Below are 13,458 nucleotides of genomic sequence, written 5' to 3' on the forward strand. Positions count from 1 at the left end.
CACAATTGCACGAACTCTCTGAGCGAGAAGGGGAAGAAACGAGGAAATGATGAAATAATGAGCGTATGTGTTTGTGTTGTTGAGTCAGCTGAACCGCGATTTTGGGTGGGTGCCGAACATCGATGCCAAAGAATGCAGGAGAGAGGTTGGAAGAAGCAGGAGGAGCGGGGTGGATGGAAGAGAGAGAGAGAGAAAGAGGTCGGAACTATTACAACGCTTTCAAGCGCGTGCATACAACGGAGCGCGATTACGTCCGAGAAGGAGAGCTTGGTCGGTTGGCGAGATTCGTATGATTCGCCGGGGAGCCTGGTGGTGTTTATGGCACTGATAGAACAAGTTGCACGGACGTACGCTACTTTACGGAAACAAGTACACGCGGCACACGTGCGCGGACGCGTGCCGAAAACGCAGAACGGGGGGCTCCAGCGCTTGCCGCGCGTATCGCGTTGACACCCTAGAATGACCGGGAGCCGGAGGCCTGTAAGAGCCTGTCTATCATGCAGATGAACATGGGGGCGGGGGATTGGGGGTTGGTTTGTGTCGTCAAGGGTTCGGTGAGGTCGGAGATCGGGGTGCAGGCCGGAGGAGAGGGTGGTGACGAGCGGGGCCGGTGCCGAAAGCGCTATCACCGACGGAGGGCAGAGAGCATTTTCGCGAGCGCGTTGATCTGGCCCTTCTGCACCTTCTTCGGAGTACCGTCCGCGACGTCGTCGTTCTCGCCGCCGCTGTCGAGATCCGTCGTGCTCGTCGCCGCGTCCTGGCGATGGCTCACGGGCGACTTGGGACCACCGGTCGAGGCCGCGTTGCGCTCGGTGCGTTCGCTGATCGGGTTAAGCGGCGAGTTCGGCCCCTTGCGCGTTCGTTGCTTGCGCGGGACCGGTGGCGAGCCAAAGATGTCGCCTTCGGGCTTGTGGTGCATGCCGCGCGGGAGCTGGTGCAGCGCCCAGGGAACGCCGTCCATGACTGTGTGGGTAAAAAGATAGTTAGCAAGGCGATCAGATAAGCAAGATGAAAGGAAGAGATGGGGCCCGCGAGAAAATAAGAGAAGAAGGGGAAGAAGCAAGAACCTGAAGAGGAAATGGAAGTAACACGCACTCTTGACGTTCCGCGGGGGCATGTTGACGACCTCCTGTCCGAGTGGCGAGCGACCCCGGCCAGACGGCGCGAGCGAGGGCTTGCTTCCGTTGCGCCAGCTGCCGGAGGAGAGGCTGGTTGCGACGGTCGATACGCTCTGGCGGCTGCCGTTGCTGTACCGGGTGAACGCGCTGGTGGACGAGGCCGCGCTCGACATCGAGCTGCGCCAGTTGGACGACGCGATCGAGCTCGCGCTCGACGCCACCTGCCGGCCGCTGCGCGTGCTCGTGGGTGACACGCCGCGCTGCTTGTTGAGGGGCTCGAACGCGCCTCGCTGGTTCTCGGTCGGCTTCTTCGACATCGGCTCGAACGTTCCGGTAGCGTAGAGGCTGACGGGTGAGCGGTTGCCCTTCCTGGCGCGGCCGCGCTCCTTTTCGACGGCGGTGGCCGATGAGGCGGCAGAGGCAGCGCTTGCGTCGAGACCCATGATAAGGCTCGTGACATTGCTCGCGAGCGTACCCTGGTTCTTGCCGCTGTGCGTGCTCACGCGGTCGGATGCAGCATCGACGTCGAGCGAGGCCGGCTCCGCGCCGCGGCCCTCGCGCACACCCGACGAACTCGTCTTCCCGAAAGACAGCTTCCACTTGGACGGCTTCTTCGCGAGCGGCGCGACGCTCGCCGCGACGCTGGGCGGCATCGGCGGAAGCGGGACTTCGGCGGCCTCGGGCAGCTGCGTGCGCCGGGAGAGCTCGCGCGCGAGCTGCTGGGACGCGAACGCGAGCTCGGCCGCAATCGCGTCTTGCACGTCCGCAGCCGGCGGCGGCTTGCTCTTGCGGGCACCGCGCTTGCGCCGCTTGATGTTCGACTGGCTGCGGGAGCCCGTTCCGTCCTCGTCCTCGTCTTCGTTCTCGTCCGCGGCCTGGGCGAGGTCCGCCTCCATCTCCGCGTCGCGCTCCTCGTCGATGACGGGCGACAGCTCCGACGTTCGCAACACCTCGAGGATGCCGTCGTCGCTGGCGAGCTGCACCGGCGTGAAGGTGGGCGTGCCGGAGAGGCGGCGCACCGGCCGTGTCTCGCTCGCCTGCCGGGACTGCGGGCGCGAGTTGGGCGCGGTGCTGACGATCGGGTGACCCGCGGTGGACGAGAGCGAGCGCACGCGGTGGTGGGGCGACGGGGGCGTCGCGAGGAAGAGCGCAGGCAGGTCCTTCACCCAGTCGCAGAACTCCCACGCCGAGACGCGGGGAGGATCCGCACGGGGATCGGTGGGGATGCAGAAGACCTTGTGCGCGAGAAACTCGGCGACGGGGAGCGTCATGCCCGCGAAACGCTGCATGAAGAAGTTGACGGGCTGCTGGCGGAAGAGCTCGAAGGAAGAGCAGCCGCCGGCCGTGGTGTCGGTCCAGGGATTATAGTGGTACAGCCTGCAAGAGGCATGAGCAAAGGAACACGAAAGAGGATGAAGTGGCACACTGACATGTTGATCAAGACGATACCAAGCGACCAAACATCGGCCGCCCGGGGTTTGTAAGTAGGGGCAATATTATTCCGGCATTCTATCGGGCACGCATAAGCTTCGAATCGTTCTAAGCCACTGCCCGGAGACTATTCTCACCGTAACTCATGTAAGGCGCACTTCCGCAGTCCATATCGGCCGAGTCGACGTCCGTCGTCGAGAGTCCAAAGTCCGACAGCTTGACGATGACCTTGCGCTCCTGGCGGCCGTCGACCGCCGTCCAGCCGTCGGTTACGATGAAGTTCTCGGGCTTGATGTCGCGGTGGAACACGCCCGCGTCGTGGCAGGTGCCCACGGCCTCGCACATCTGCGCGAACATGGATGAGACGAGGCGGAGGCGGGTCCGGGACAGAAGCTGGTCCGGATGCATGGACGATAGCAAACCAGGCGTCGGTGGCGTGCGCGACGAGGGGCTCGCGCCTTCCGCGATGGCCGTGTGGGCGTGGTCGCGGGCCTGCTCCAGGAAGTAGAACAGGTCCTCGCCGGGGACAAATTCGAGCAGGAGCAACAGATATGAGGACGTTTCGTAAGTACGGTGGAGCGTGACGATGTTCGGGTGGCTGGGCAACGACTGGTGGATGGTAACCTGTCGGAGAAAAAAAGGGCGGATATATGCGTGAGACAAGGCGAAAAAAGACGCATATAACGACGCTCGGACGACGGTCAAGGACGCTCACCTCTGTCATCTGGGCTTCCAGGGCGTCCTGGTCCAAGTTGGCTTTGGAGAGCACCTTGATGGCGTACTCGCGGCCGTACTCGACCGAGTGGCGGGAGGAAGCGTCGTCGAGCTCGAGGCGCCCGACGTTGCAATGATCATCCTCGGAGACCGTGCCACGGGAAAGCACCTCGCGGACGAGGTAGACAACAGCATAGGAACCGGTACCGAGGCGCTTGACGACCTCAAACTCGGCGGCAGGCTCGACGTAGTCCGGGGAGCGCGCACGAGGGGCGTGCGGGACGAGACGAAGCTGCTCGCCCTGGAGCTCGATATGCTCGCCAAGGCGGTCTCCGGTCGTGAGGACGTCGTCGATAACGGAAGAGGCCCACGAGTTGCGGGTCTGTTGCTGCTGCTGCTGATGCGGTTGGGAAGAAACAACAAGGGGGGTCGTGGCAGAAGAAGGATACGAAGAAGTCGGAACCGGGTGCGAGAAATAGGTCGGGCGTGTGGCCGAGGAGGGGGAGGGAGAGGGAGAGGGAGAGGCGAGGCGGGGGAGGTGGGTGTTGACGAAGAGCGGGGACGGGCGGGAGGAGGACGATGGCGGTGGTGGTGGTGCGTAGGCCGACCGAGCGCTTGGCATGTCGAGAAGGGTACGCGGGGCGGTCATGGACGGGCTTGCGCTCGCATGTCGGTCGTCAGAGAGGGCCTTAAGCTGCGTGTTGGTGGGCAGACGCTGGATGGCGAGCGGCTGGAACATCGCTCGGTGCACTCAGTGATGAGAGACGGCGCTGGGCCCGATAAGCGGGCGGACCACGGACGTCGTGTCTTGGACGATGGCGGAGACGCTCTGGCGAGCTGTGCGCTGCCTGGGGCGTCGCGGCCGACGACGGCGACGATGACGGGGGGAGATGGTGGTGCTAAGACAAGACGGGTGTCAGTTTAGGGCGGGCTGGAGGCTGGACGACGTTGACTTGCAGGTAGCTTATAGGACGCCGATGACCAGCACAACCAGCGGAGACGAGGGCGGGAGGAGAGGAGCGAGGACGGGCGGGCTGGAATAGGGAACAGCCATGGTGTGCACATGTTGCCGTGCTTCTTGGGCAGCGACCAGCACGCGCACCACGCCGCGTGCTCCCACCCACGCTTATCTCCATCACACGTCCCATACACTCATCATCCAGTCCACACGGCCTACAAACTATCTACGCCCCGCCGACGTGGAACCGCGCAGCCCGGCCAGTCTGTGCCCCAGTCCCACCACCCGGCCCAGATTAGCTGCTGCCATCCAGAACCGCCGTCCACCGCGCCTCCAGCTCCGCCCGCCCGCCCGCTCCCAGCCCGCCCCGAGCCGCCACCACCACGTCCCGCGCCGCCCCCCCGCCGTCGTGCCGCACGAGCCACGCCGCCCAGGCCACGGCCGCCGCCACCTCCTCGCCCTCCAGCCGCCGCCACCGCTCGTACACCCGCCGCAGCACCCCCGCCTCCGTCTCCGATTCAAACACCGCCCGCCACACGTCCCCGTTAGGCAAATACCGCCTCCCAATCTCGATCACCCGTTCCCCCCGGCGCGTCGCATCCTCCCCAGGCACGTCCGGGCCCGGAGCCATATGGCCCCCATACAGCACCGTCACGTACCGGATCAGCAGCGCCCGGTGCACGTCCAGCGCCTGGGAAGTCGAACCGTCCGCCGCGAGCATCGCCATGCTCTCGCCCAGCAGCCGCTGATCACCAAGCGGAACAGAAGCAGCGCGCGCCACGCAAAGGCAAAAAAAAAAGAATGAACGAAGGACCGAGCTCAGATCAGAAACGGTTCAACATCCATTAAAAACGTAATGAATCCCATACCTCGAGCAGCTCCCGCCTGGCCTCGGTCCGCGTTCCTGATCCTCTTGCATCATCCTCCTCCGCGGCACCGTCGCGGTCAAGCCTTTCAAGGCCCCAAGTCCAGATCGCCAAGTCACCCGCGCAAGTCCTCCTTGCCTCCTCCCACGCCTTGTCTGCCTCTTCGCGCGTGCTGAACTCTCGCTCGACCTCCAGCCTCTCCAACCAGACTTCGGCGCTCGCACATCTCCTCGTATACCTTTTCGCGATCTTCAACACCTTCTCCGTCTCTCCCATCTCCAGATGGCTCTGCGCTCGCAGCAACCGCAGATGCGCCGCCAAGAGCGGTGCCGCGGCCACCTCCTTGGCGACCAAGCGCAGCGACCCGATCAGATAGAGTTGCTGTAGATCAATATACGTAGACGCGCGCACACACGCAATCCAACGCGATAATGTCAGTATTCACCGTCACGGGATATCATGACCAGGAACGTGAAAATCCGGAAGTGAGCCAAACGAAACAAAGCCGCGCAATCCGAATAGGGCGAATCCGCGGTAAATCGCAGGAAGTAGACGGAGCAAAGCGGTGGTTAAGATACCGAGGCGGAACCGCGAGAAGCCCCACACCGATAGAGACCGCGATAACGAGAAGCCAAGTACAGAGCGGCCAAAGATCCGACCCTGAACATTGTTCGACCCTTCGATCCGCGCAACGCGACAGGGTAAAAATAGCCAACACACAACGTGAACGAGAGGCGAGATGTCGCGTACCAGGTTGTCATCCAGTTGCGGCTTTGTGCACCATTCTTCCACAAACCGCGCGTACGCGCGAGCGGCGCCGTACTCTTCCTCTTCTGCGTCTTTCTTGCTCTTTTTCGACCCCGATGCCCGTGAGTGTCCGCGGACGGCCGCCGCGAACGCTTCGTTAGCGTCTTTTAAAGCTTGTACGAGCTCTTCGCCTTCTAGTGCGTCGTTCAGGAATCGTGTCGCGTGCAGGCTTATCGCTTCTGGATGAGACGCAACGGGCGACGAGCGGAGGAGGGTGTGCAGGTACTCCATGAGGGAGCGCCGCAAGTGGGGTGGCGAAGGGTAGGTGGCCAAGAGGGTGTGCAGTGCGGTGAAGAGTTCTACGGTGGGCAGAACTATAAATTGTACAGGGTCAGCATATATGCGCCTATACGCTCGACAGAACGATTGTATGCACCTTTGACGGCGGAAGAGATGACCGATTGGACGATAGCGCCGTTCATGATTTCCTCCCTCGCCCTGTCCGCCTCGGCCTGTGCATCTGCGTCCTGATCCACGTCCATCCTATCTTCCGCTTCTTCCGCGCTTTCTTTCTCCTTTCCCTTTCCCTGCGCGGCGCCTGCGCTGATGCCTAAAATTTCCCACCGCCTCCGCATACTCTCCACGAACCCAAGCTCCATCTTGACGTACTCCCGCCATAACTGAACGCTGTCCGCGTTCAGGCGTAGGCCGCGCTGGAGCAACGTGCGCGCCGCCGAAGGCGAGCGATGTTCCAGTTCGTGGCCAGCAGCGAGAATGTACAGTGCGGGCGTTGAAGGGTGAAGCTGCAGCGCTCTGGTGGGAAAGATGAGCAAGTTTATTCGGAGAGGCGAGTAATAAATGTCAGCACGCACCGAGCCGTTATGCGTCCAACGAGCGCGCGAGCGCCCTCCTGCTTAGCAAGGTGGATGTACTGTATCCATAGCCCGACATCGTCTTTGAACTTCCGCAGCGCACGTTCATATATGTGGAACTGCCGACGGACGAGGGCGTAGTCCGAGATCGTCGATGGACCCTCAGGAGCCTCTGCGCGAAATCAACATCTCTCAGACATCTAACACAAAGGCATTCTACGCACTAATCCGCTCCGCTCGCTTCTTACGCAAGGCCTCTAGCTGCATCTCGTATGCCGCATAGCGCAGAAAGTCGGCCTTTTTGGCGACGCGCCGGACCAACGCCGTCTCGAACGCGGTCCGCTTTTTTATGATCTGCTTGATTTCTTTCTGAGGCGTATCAAGAGTTGAGCATACACCCATAGTGAGGCGTTTTGGACAAACCCCACTTTAGTGAAGAGACCTTTGTGGACGAGGTCCTTCAGCTCGGCGAGCATCTGCACACGACATTAGTCTTTGTTTCCGCCATTACATCTGCATGCTTACCTGCTCTTGTTGAAATTGCACTCTCTCCATGCTGGGCGATTGATCTCCGCGTCCTTACGAATACGCGTACTACGTTAGCTTTGCCAGAAGGGAGCGGAACAGAATAAACTTTTCCGGAAAGGGGCGCGGTAAACAGAAACGGCCCGCCACACCGTTACATAATCTACCGACTGACTTCCATATCCGGGACGTTCTATCACCCCCCGGCATCCCTCCTCTCTGCCTTCCCTTTCGCCTCGTTTTTTCACCCTTACTGCTTATTTGACTGTTCACTACGATGCCCACACGCGCTCAGAGAGGATTGCGTCACGCCCGCAATGCCTCGGCAGGATCGTCCAAGGCTGGGCTCAACCTCCACTTCACCCAGAAAGAGCCCGCACCACCAAAGGCCGTTGGCCAGGCCAAGAAGCACGGCGAGGTGAGCAAACGTTGCTATTCTGGCTCAATATCGATTTATGTCGACTAACGATGCCCGGACAGGTCCTTACGCGCACGGGTTCTGGCTTGGGGAGGACGAACAGCGCGGTGCGCGTGCAGTCCAAGGACCAAATAGCCCCCGCGCATCCGAAGAAGTCGGCGGGCGCGCACGCGGGTCATAGAAAGGGTGTAACGACGAGCTCGCGGCATAAGGCCGGATTTACGATTGCGAGCCCGTCTACGGATGATGAAGACGAGGACGAATGGATATCCAGCGAAGCCCCCAGCGGCGCCGCTACTCCGAAACAGACTGAATCCGATGACGAAGAGGAGGAGGAAGTGGCCCCTCCGCCACAGCCAAGACCACCACAACATCAACAGCAATTCCAGGTTCCGCCAGCGCAGCACGCGAAGCCACCGACGAACGGGGCCATAATAACGAGCGGCTCGTCTCAACAAGTGACGACCCCTCAAGCCGCTCCCCAGACACCAGCCCCTCCACCGCAGACGCGCGTCACGGCAGCCACACCTCGCACGCCGGAAACGCCGTCGACCAGCTCTCCCCCTTCCCCATCTACCCCGATTGACACTCGCCCTCCCCTGGCCCGCCAACTGGGGGCCAACGGGTATGGGACGCGCTCAGCAGCCACCTCGCCGACGCATCACGACGACGCCCGTTTTCGCCGTTCGGTGACGCGCCCGCCCTCCACGCACTCTGTCACGCGTCTCGACGCGCCGCTCCGACCGCACCCTCTCATCCGCGCGCACTCGCAGGGGCGCGACAGCTTGCTCACGGTCAGCAGCAAGCCGGCCCCCCTCGCACCCCTTATGACTGCCGATACCCCTCGCGCGCAGCTGCACACGCTTTCCGCATCGCCGCCCTCCCCCGCGAGCACGCGCACGGAGACGACTGCCTCGCCCGAGCTGCCCTCACCATCGCACACGTCGACGCAGAACCGGCGCACGTCTATCTCCTCCGCGCGCTCTGTCGCTACGATGCCCGTCCTCACGCAAACGCCGACCTCCGCCGTCTCCTCAATGAATTGGGCGCCGCACGACCGCACCCGCACCATGTCCACGATGTCCTCCTCGTCCGCCAGTTCGCTTGCCGCGATTGCTTCCCGCAGTGGTGCAGTCAAGCGATCCGTGCAAGCCCAGCAGCATGCGCAGACGCATTACATATGTCACCTCCCGCCTCTACCACCGGCTGGCGTCCTGGAGGCGACGCGTCCGCTGCTGCCACAGCCATACCTGTCCCAGCACGTCAACGTGCTCTCGTACCGCAATCCCATGCAGGAGTCGTACGATCGTGTCATCCGCGCCAAGTATGGTCGTGTTCGGTGACGCTTTGCTCCATGAGGTTATATGTGTGTACGTGCTTCTCTTCTGTCTTTGATATAGCCCGCCAACTCATTTCGGTTTCAGATGGATCATAGAACGTTCTCTCTCAGACTACTTCTTCGTGCAGCACATTCCTACAGCCTCTCTGCATACAACTCGATCAACTGCCCGTGTACTCTAGCATAACGGTTGCCATATATTTGCTTGTGGTTATTATTCAAGACATGACAGCACCGTAGTCTGTCAAGCGCCAAGATTAGCCATCGGCGAGCTTCGTTGTATTGATCTTCTGGACTTAACCCTCTTCGCGCGGACAGGTTCGCAAGTGTATGTACGCCATCAAGGGCTGTTCACGCCACTATCCGCCCGCGCCAACGTTCACGAATGTTCTACGCGAGAAGCGTCGCAGTGTGCCCGTCTTTGGACTGCCTGGGGTTAAAAAGCTCGAAGAAGCCTGAAGCCAATGAAAAGACGCATCAACCATCGCAACATCCCTGCCTCGTGCTGTGACAAACCGCCGCTAACCACTGCAAGCGTTTAGTCTTTATCTTTCTGTCAGTTCTTCCCAACCTCCCATCAGCTGACCGTTGGATCTCCAGTGCGAACACCGGTGGCGCTCAGCACGCTTCTGCTGCTTTGTGAGTGAACTCTGGCTACAAGCAGTAGTCGCTTCGACCCTGCGGTTTGATAAGGGCTGCTAATGGCAATGCCCCAACCTCGAGTCTGGCGCTCCATGGATAGCAATCTCAGAGTATGTCTATAGCAAGCCAGTACATGCATTCCGCCCTTGCCGTGCGTTCGGCGTCGATGGCCAGCTAGGATAGCCTGCTCCTATTATCTAGAGGAGATGAAGTCGTGGCCCGTGTCCAGACCTCAGGCAGTTGGAAGTCTGTTGCCTGCACGAGGCAGTCCTGAGGCTCAGTAGTAGCTCTTATCTACTCTGCGAGCAACTTACTGTGCAGGTCAGCGTTTGTCAAGCCCCTAACCACAACCCTCCGCGTTCTCTGAAACTACTTCCATTCGATTACATAAGCACCCAACCTTTTGTCTCTGACCTCAACTCTACCCACGAAGACAATTGGTGACTCGCTGAATGACTCTCATGAAACACTGGAAGAAGCCCGGAGTTCTGGGAGCGCGATCTCTGCTAATGCTGCGATCTGGACAAAAGGCCCGCCTAAACAGGGCACAAGGAGCCTTCCCGATCCGGACGCGCGCTCTGACCCTTGCTTGTCTATTGTGCCGGGCTTTGCGCTCTCCTGCTCCCGTATTGTAGACCATGCTTGGAAAACTGGTGCTGTAACAATTACTTCAGAGCGCTCATACCCTCCGGTCGCTATATCCGGGTCTGGCCGTTTGCCTCACTGCGTCGTTTTTGTGTGAACCAGCACCTCGGCCGCGTTCTCCCCGTCCGGGTTCCGTCACATTGCGCGCCCGTTCTTTTTACCTCATGCCGTGTTGGTGATCGCGCAAGTATAAGGGGACGCCCCTGTTTGGATGAAGGACCATAATCCCCTCCTCCCCCTCCCCTTCAGATTTATAAGTTCCTTTCCTTTGATACCCTTTCTCTCCACGGAGCGCGCATACAAACATTTACTGTTTTGCGTCCTGTTCTTGTCTTGTGTGCTATCCTATAATCCCTCCGCCCGCTGTGTATTGTACTCTGCCTGCGGCGATCCCTACTACGTCTGCCTAATCAACACTTAGTCATAATGCTCGCTATCATCAACAAGCACCTGAAGTCCGGCGATCAGCATCTTGTCGAGGCGAAGCATGTCGTCGACTGCAACGCGGACGTCATCCCTTCCGGCTCCCGTGCCAACTTCGCTCGCAAGCTCGACGGGTACGCCACTTCCTTTGCCACTCGCATGTGCACTTTTACTAACAGGTCTAACAGGCTCAACCATACCCGCGCAGTGATCACTGCCAAATCGCAGAGCCCGCTTTCGCGCATTCAGGTTGTACCGTCCGCGTCCGAGTACCGGTCGAATGCCAAGGGCCTGCACGAGCTCGCGCTCAAACTCGCCGACGATGCGCATGAGAATCGCATCGGCGCCGTCTCCTCCGCCTTCTACTCGCATGACGAGCAGCAGAACGCGCGTGTCACGCGCAGCCTCCTCGAGGAGGGCTACTCCTTCTCGCCCATTCCCGCCCACTGGTCATATGAAGACGTCGGTCAGTAACGTTCACCCTCAAACCATACTTGCCATTCCCTGACGTCGTTGCAGCATATGACAAAGTTACGAACGAGCAAGTTTCAAGCGCAGTGGGCCTCAACCCCCGCAGGGAACGTCGCAAGACAATGCGCGCCTGAATCATCACGATAGGACCCGCCGCCGGCCGGCGAACCACACAAGAACTCGACCCAAACGCACACACAACCGATCCCGCCTTCTCGCGTATGTCATGGAAGAATGGGTTAGCAAGCTTTCTGTCCGCTGCATCGGCCAGCCTTCACGTCCTGCATTGCCACTGTCGCTGTCATGTTTTCAATGCAACCACCCGTATTTAACCTACACTTTCAGTCCGTATAATCACCCATTTGTATAGCTATCTTCATCAGCATAGGATCGTTTGCATGCATCTCGTAATCAAGCACGTCTTCTCAATTGTTTACAATCGTCCGACGTGAGAATGAGCAGGAGTGGTATTACTTGCGGGATACAATATGCTACATCGCTATACAGGCTGCGCTATGATACACAATGTTGTCGAGCGTCATGGTCAATGTCCAAGTTGCAGGTGTATTTTATGCTTTTTCCTTTGCTTCTTTCTTCGCTCCTTCCCCAAGGTCTTTTGCCTTCTTCGCCTTATCGTCCAAAACCTTCAAGATGTCGCGATAAGTTTCCTGTGCAAGCTTCTGCGCCTGTTCGCTGCGAGATTGTGTTATCTCAGCCAGGACCTTGATGTTAGGGCTCTTCTCGAGCAGCTGCGGAAATGGAGCGGTCAGTATACAATACCATTGACTGACGATAGTATACTGACCTCTTGGCCACCAGGTACCAATTTCACTAGGTCAAGGATGCCTTCTACGCCTCCCCCGACGCTCTGCTCCCCTTTCTCCGCCGCCTCCTTCGCCTTATCCAGGATGAAATTTTTCAGCTCCTCCTGCTTGTGCTTGTCACCGTTTGCGGCATCCTTCACTCGGTCCCACAACTCGCCCATTCCATGACCCTGCAGATACGCGATGCCAGCCCCGGTGAACTTGTTCGCATTTTCGTTGAGAAGGTCGCGGATTTCTGGCGCCTTGTCAAGGTAAGGTTTGGCCTGCTCGACGGCCTTTTTCCACGCCTCCTGCGTCGCGGGCTCTGCAATCTTGCGGACCTCTTGCGACTTCGACTGGAGGAGCTCACGAGCTTGGTTCACCGCGTCCGTCGAGAAGCCTTTGGAAAATATCTCTTGAAGCTGACGAACATCATTCAGCATAATCTGCTCAGGGTGAGCAGGCGCAAGTTGTACCTGCTTAGTGGTGTCATCAAGGATTTTCTTCGCTTCGCCACCTTGCGATTCTGCCAATGCCCTCAATTGTTCGTACCCTCCCCCGATCTTGTCACGCAGTTCAGGGTGCTTGTCCAGTATCGGCCCGATTGCGCTCTGTCCGGCGCTCTTCGCGAGCTCTCCAAGCTCCGCCATCTTCCGCCTCAGCACGTCCACGATCTTCCATGCCGCCGCCGCGTCCACGTTCGTCGGTCCGCCCTTCTCCTTGATGACCTTCTCGATCTCGGCATACGCCTCCGACGCAATGCGGTCTGCTTCGTCTCCGTGGGTCTCGGCCACTTGGTCAAAGACGTCGAACGTGCTGTCGACGTATGCCGCCGCGCCGGGTATGAGCGCGACGTACGAATGCGCAACCTGGCGCAGCTTCTGGAGCGCTTTCGACGGGTTCTTGGCGTGCTCCGACACGGTGCTCGCTACGCGGTTCGAGGTATCGCGGATGTAGTCTTGCGCAGACTGGGCCGTCTGCACGGCCGTTTTGAGGCTCGAAAAGTGGTAGTACGTGTAACCTACGAATCACGCCCGATTCGATGGATGCTCTGACGCGCTCAGAATGTGGAGACTTACCACCAAGAAGTACGACGCCTCCGCCGGCGACACCCGCAGCGACATGAGAGCCGGCGGTTCCAGATGAGGCGGTCGTTGACTGAAACCTTGCGTGGACAGGCGTTCGACGAGATCCGATGCGAACCGCAGAACGTATAGATAGCCTCGAGGACATCATGGTTGTATGTATATTCCGAAGAGTATGTAGCGGAAAGGAGAGACTCCAAGTTCGTGAAGAGAGTTGTTACCCAAGGCCATCCATTATGCCACTTTATACGCGTCGTGTTTCAATCGAGTTGGCGTCGAGCAACGATGACGTCGACGAGACAATGACATGCATGACGCGGGGAAGGGGGCGCGCTACACTGACCACGCCATCTGCAAGATTCAATGAAGTTAAGCCCGATGGCCTGGGCCAACAGGACCTG

The 13,458-nt window shown here is 59.6% G+C and overlaps 4 protein-coding genes across 4 annotated transcripts; 2 read left to right on the plus strand and 2 right to left on the minus strand.

Moving 5' to 3' along the window:
• Positions 1-61: 61 nt before the first annotated feature.
• PUNSTDRAFT_98947 (kinase-like protein) lies at positions 62-7,316 on the minus strand. Its single transcript, XM_007381189.1, has 13 exons — positions 7,232-7,316; positions 7,135-7,182; positions 6,931-7,075; positions 6,707-6,878; positions 6,271-6,647; positions 5,838-6,208; positions 5,091-5,468; positions 4,221-4,966; positions 3,265-4,162; positions 2,687-3,173; positions 2,549-2,627; positions 1,096-2,495; positions 62-963 (listed from the first exon to the last, which is right to left on the minus strand). The coding sequence occupies exons 9-13, from the start codon at positions 4,000-4,002 to the stop codon at positions 626-628; spliced, it is 3,042 nt and encodes a 1,013-aa protein (XP_007381251.1). The 5' UTR covers positions 4,003-4,162; positions 4,221-4,966; positions 5,091-5,468; positions 5,838-6,208; positions 6,271-6,647; positions 6,707-6,878; positions 6,931-7,075; positions 7,135-7,182; positions 7,232-7,316; the 3' UTR covers positions 62-625.
• A 147-nt stretch (positions 7,317-7,463) lies between these two features.
• Positions 7,464-8,992, plus strand: PUNSTDRAFT_124942 (uncharacterized protein; the record flags this gene model as incomplete). The annotated part of the gene is made up of 2 exons (XM_007381190.1): positions 7,464-7,649; positions 7,712-8,992. Exons 1-2 carry the CDS (start codon positions 7,509-7,511, stop codon positions 8,990-8,992), a joined length of 1,422 nt encoding a protein of 473 aa, XP_007381252.1. The 5' UTR covers positions 7,464-7,508.
• A 1,575-nt stretch (positions 8,993-10,567) lies between these two features.
• PUNSTDRAFT_50611 (uncharacterized protein) lies at positions 10,568-11,519 on the plus strand. The gene is made up of 3 exons (XM_007381191.1): positions 10,568-10,832; positions 10,887-11,164; positions 11,218-11,519. Exons 1-3 carry the CDS (start codon positions 10,702-10,704, stop codon positions 11,301-11,303), a joined length of 495 nt encoding a protein of 164 aa, XP_007381253.1. The 5' UTR covers positions 10,568-10,701; the 3' UTR covers positions 11,304-11,519.
• Positions 11,520-11,699: 180 nt separating this feature from the next.
• PUNSTDRAFT_50612 (uncharacterized protein) lies at positions 11,700-13,327 on the minus strand. The gene is made up of 4 exons (XM_007381192.1): positions 13,052-13,327; positions 12,449-12,993; positions 11,975-12,394; positions 11,700-11,918 (listed from the first exon to the last, which is right to left on the minus strand). The coding sequence occupies exons 1-4, from the start codon at positions 13,206-13,208 to the stop codon at positions 11,739-11,741; spliced, it is 1,302 nt and encodes a 433-aa protein (XP_007381254.1). The 5' UTR covers positions 13,209-13,327; the 3' UTR covers positions 11,700-11,738.
• Between the last annotated feature and the right edge of the window lie 131 nt (positions 13,328-13,458).

The sequence above is a fragment of the Punctularia strigosozonata genome, assembly GCF_000264995.1.
Source record: "Punctularia strigosozonata HHB-11173 SS5 unplaced genomic scaffold PUNSTscaffold_3, whole genome shotgun sequence".
Classification (NCBI taxonomy): Eukaryota; Fungi; Basidiomycota; class Agaricomycetes; order Corticiales; family Punctulariaceae; genus Punctularia; species Punctularia strigosozonata.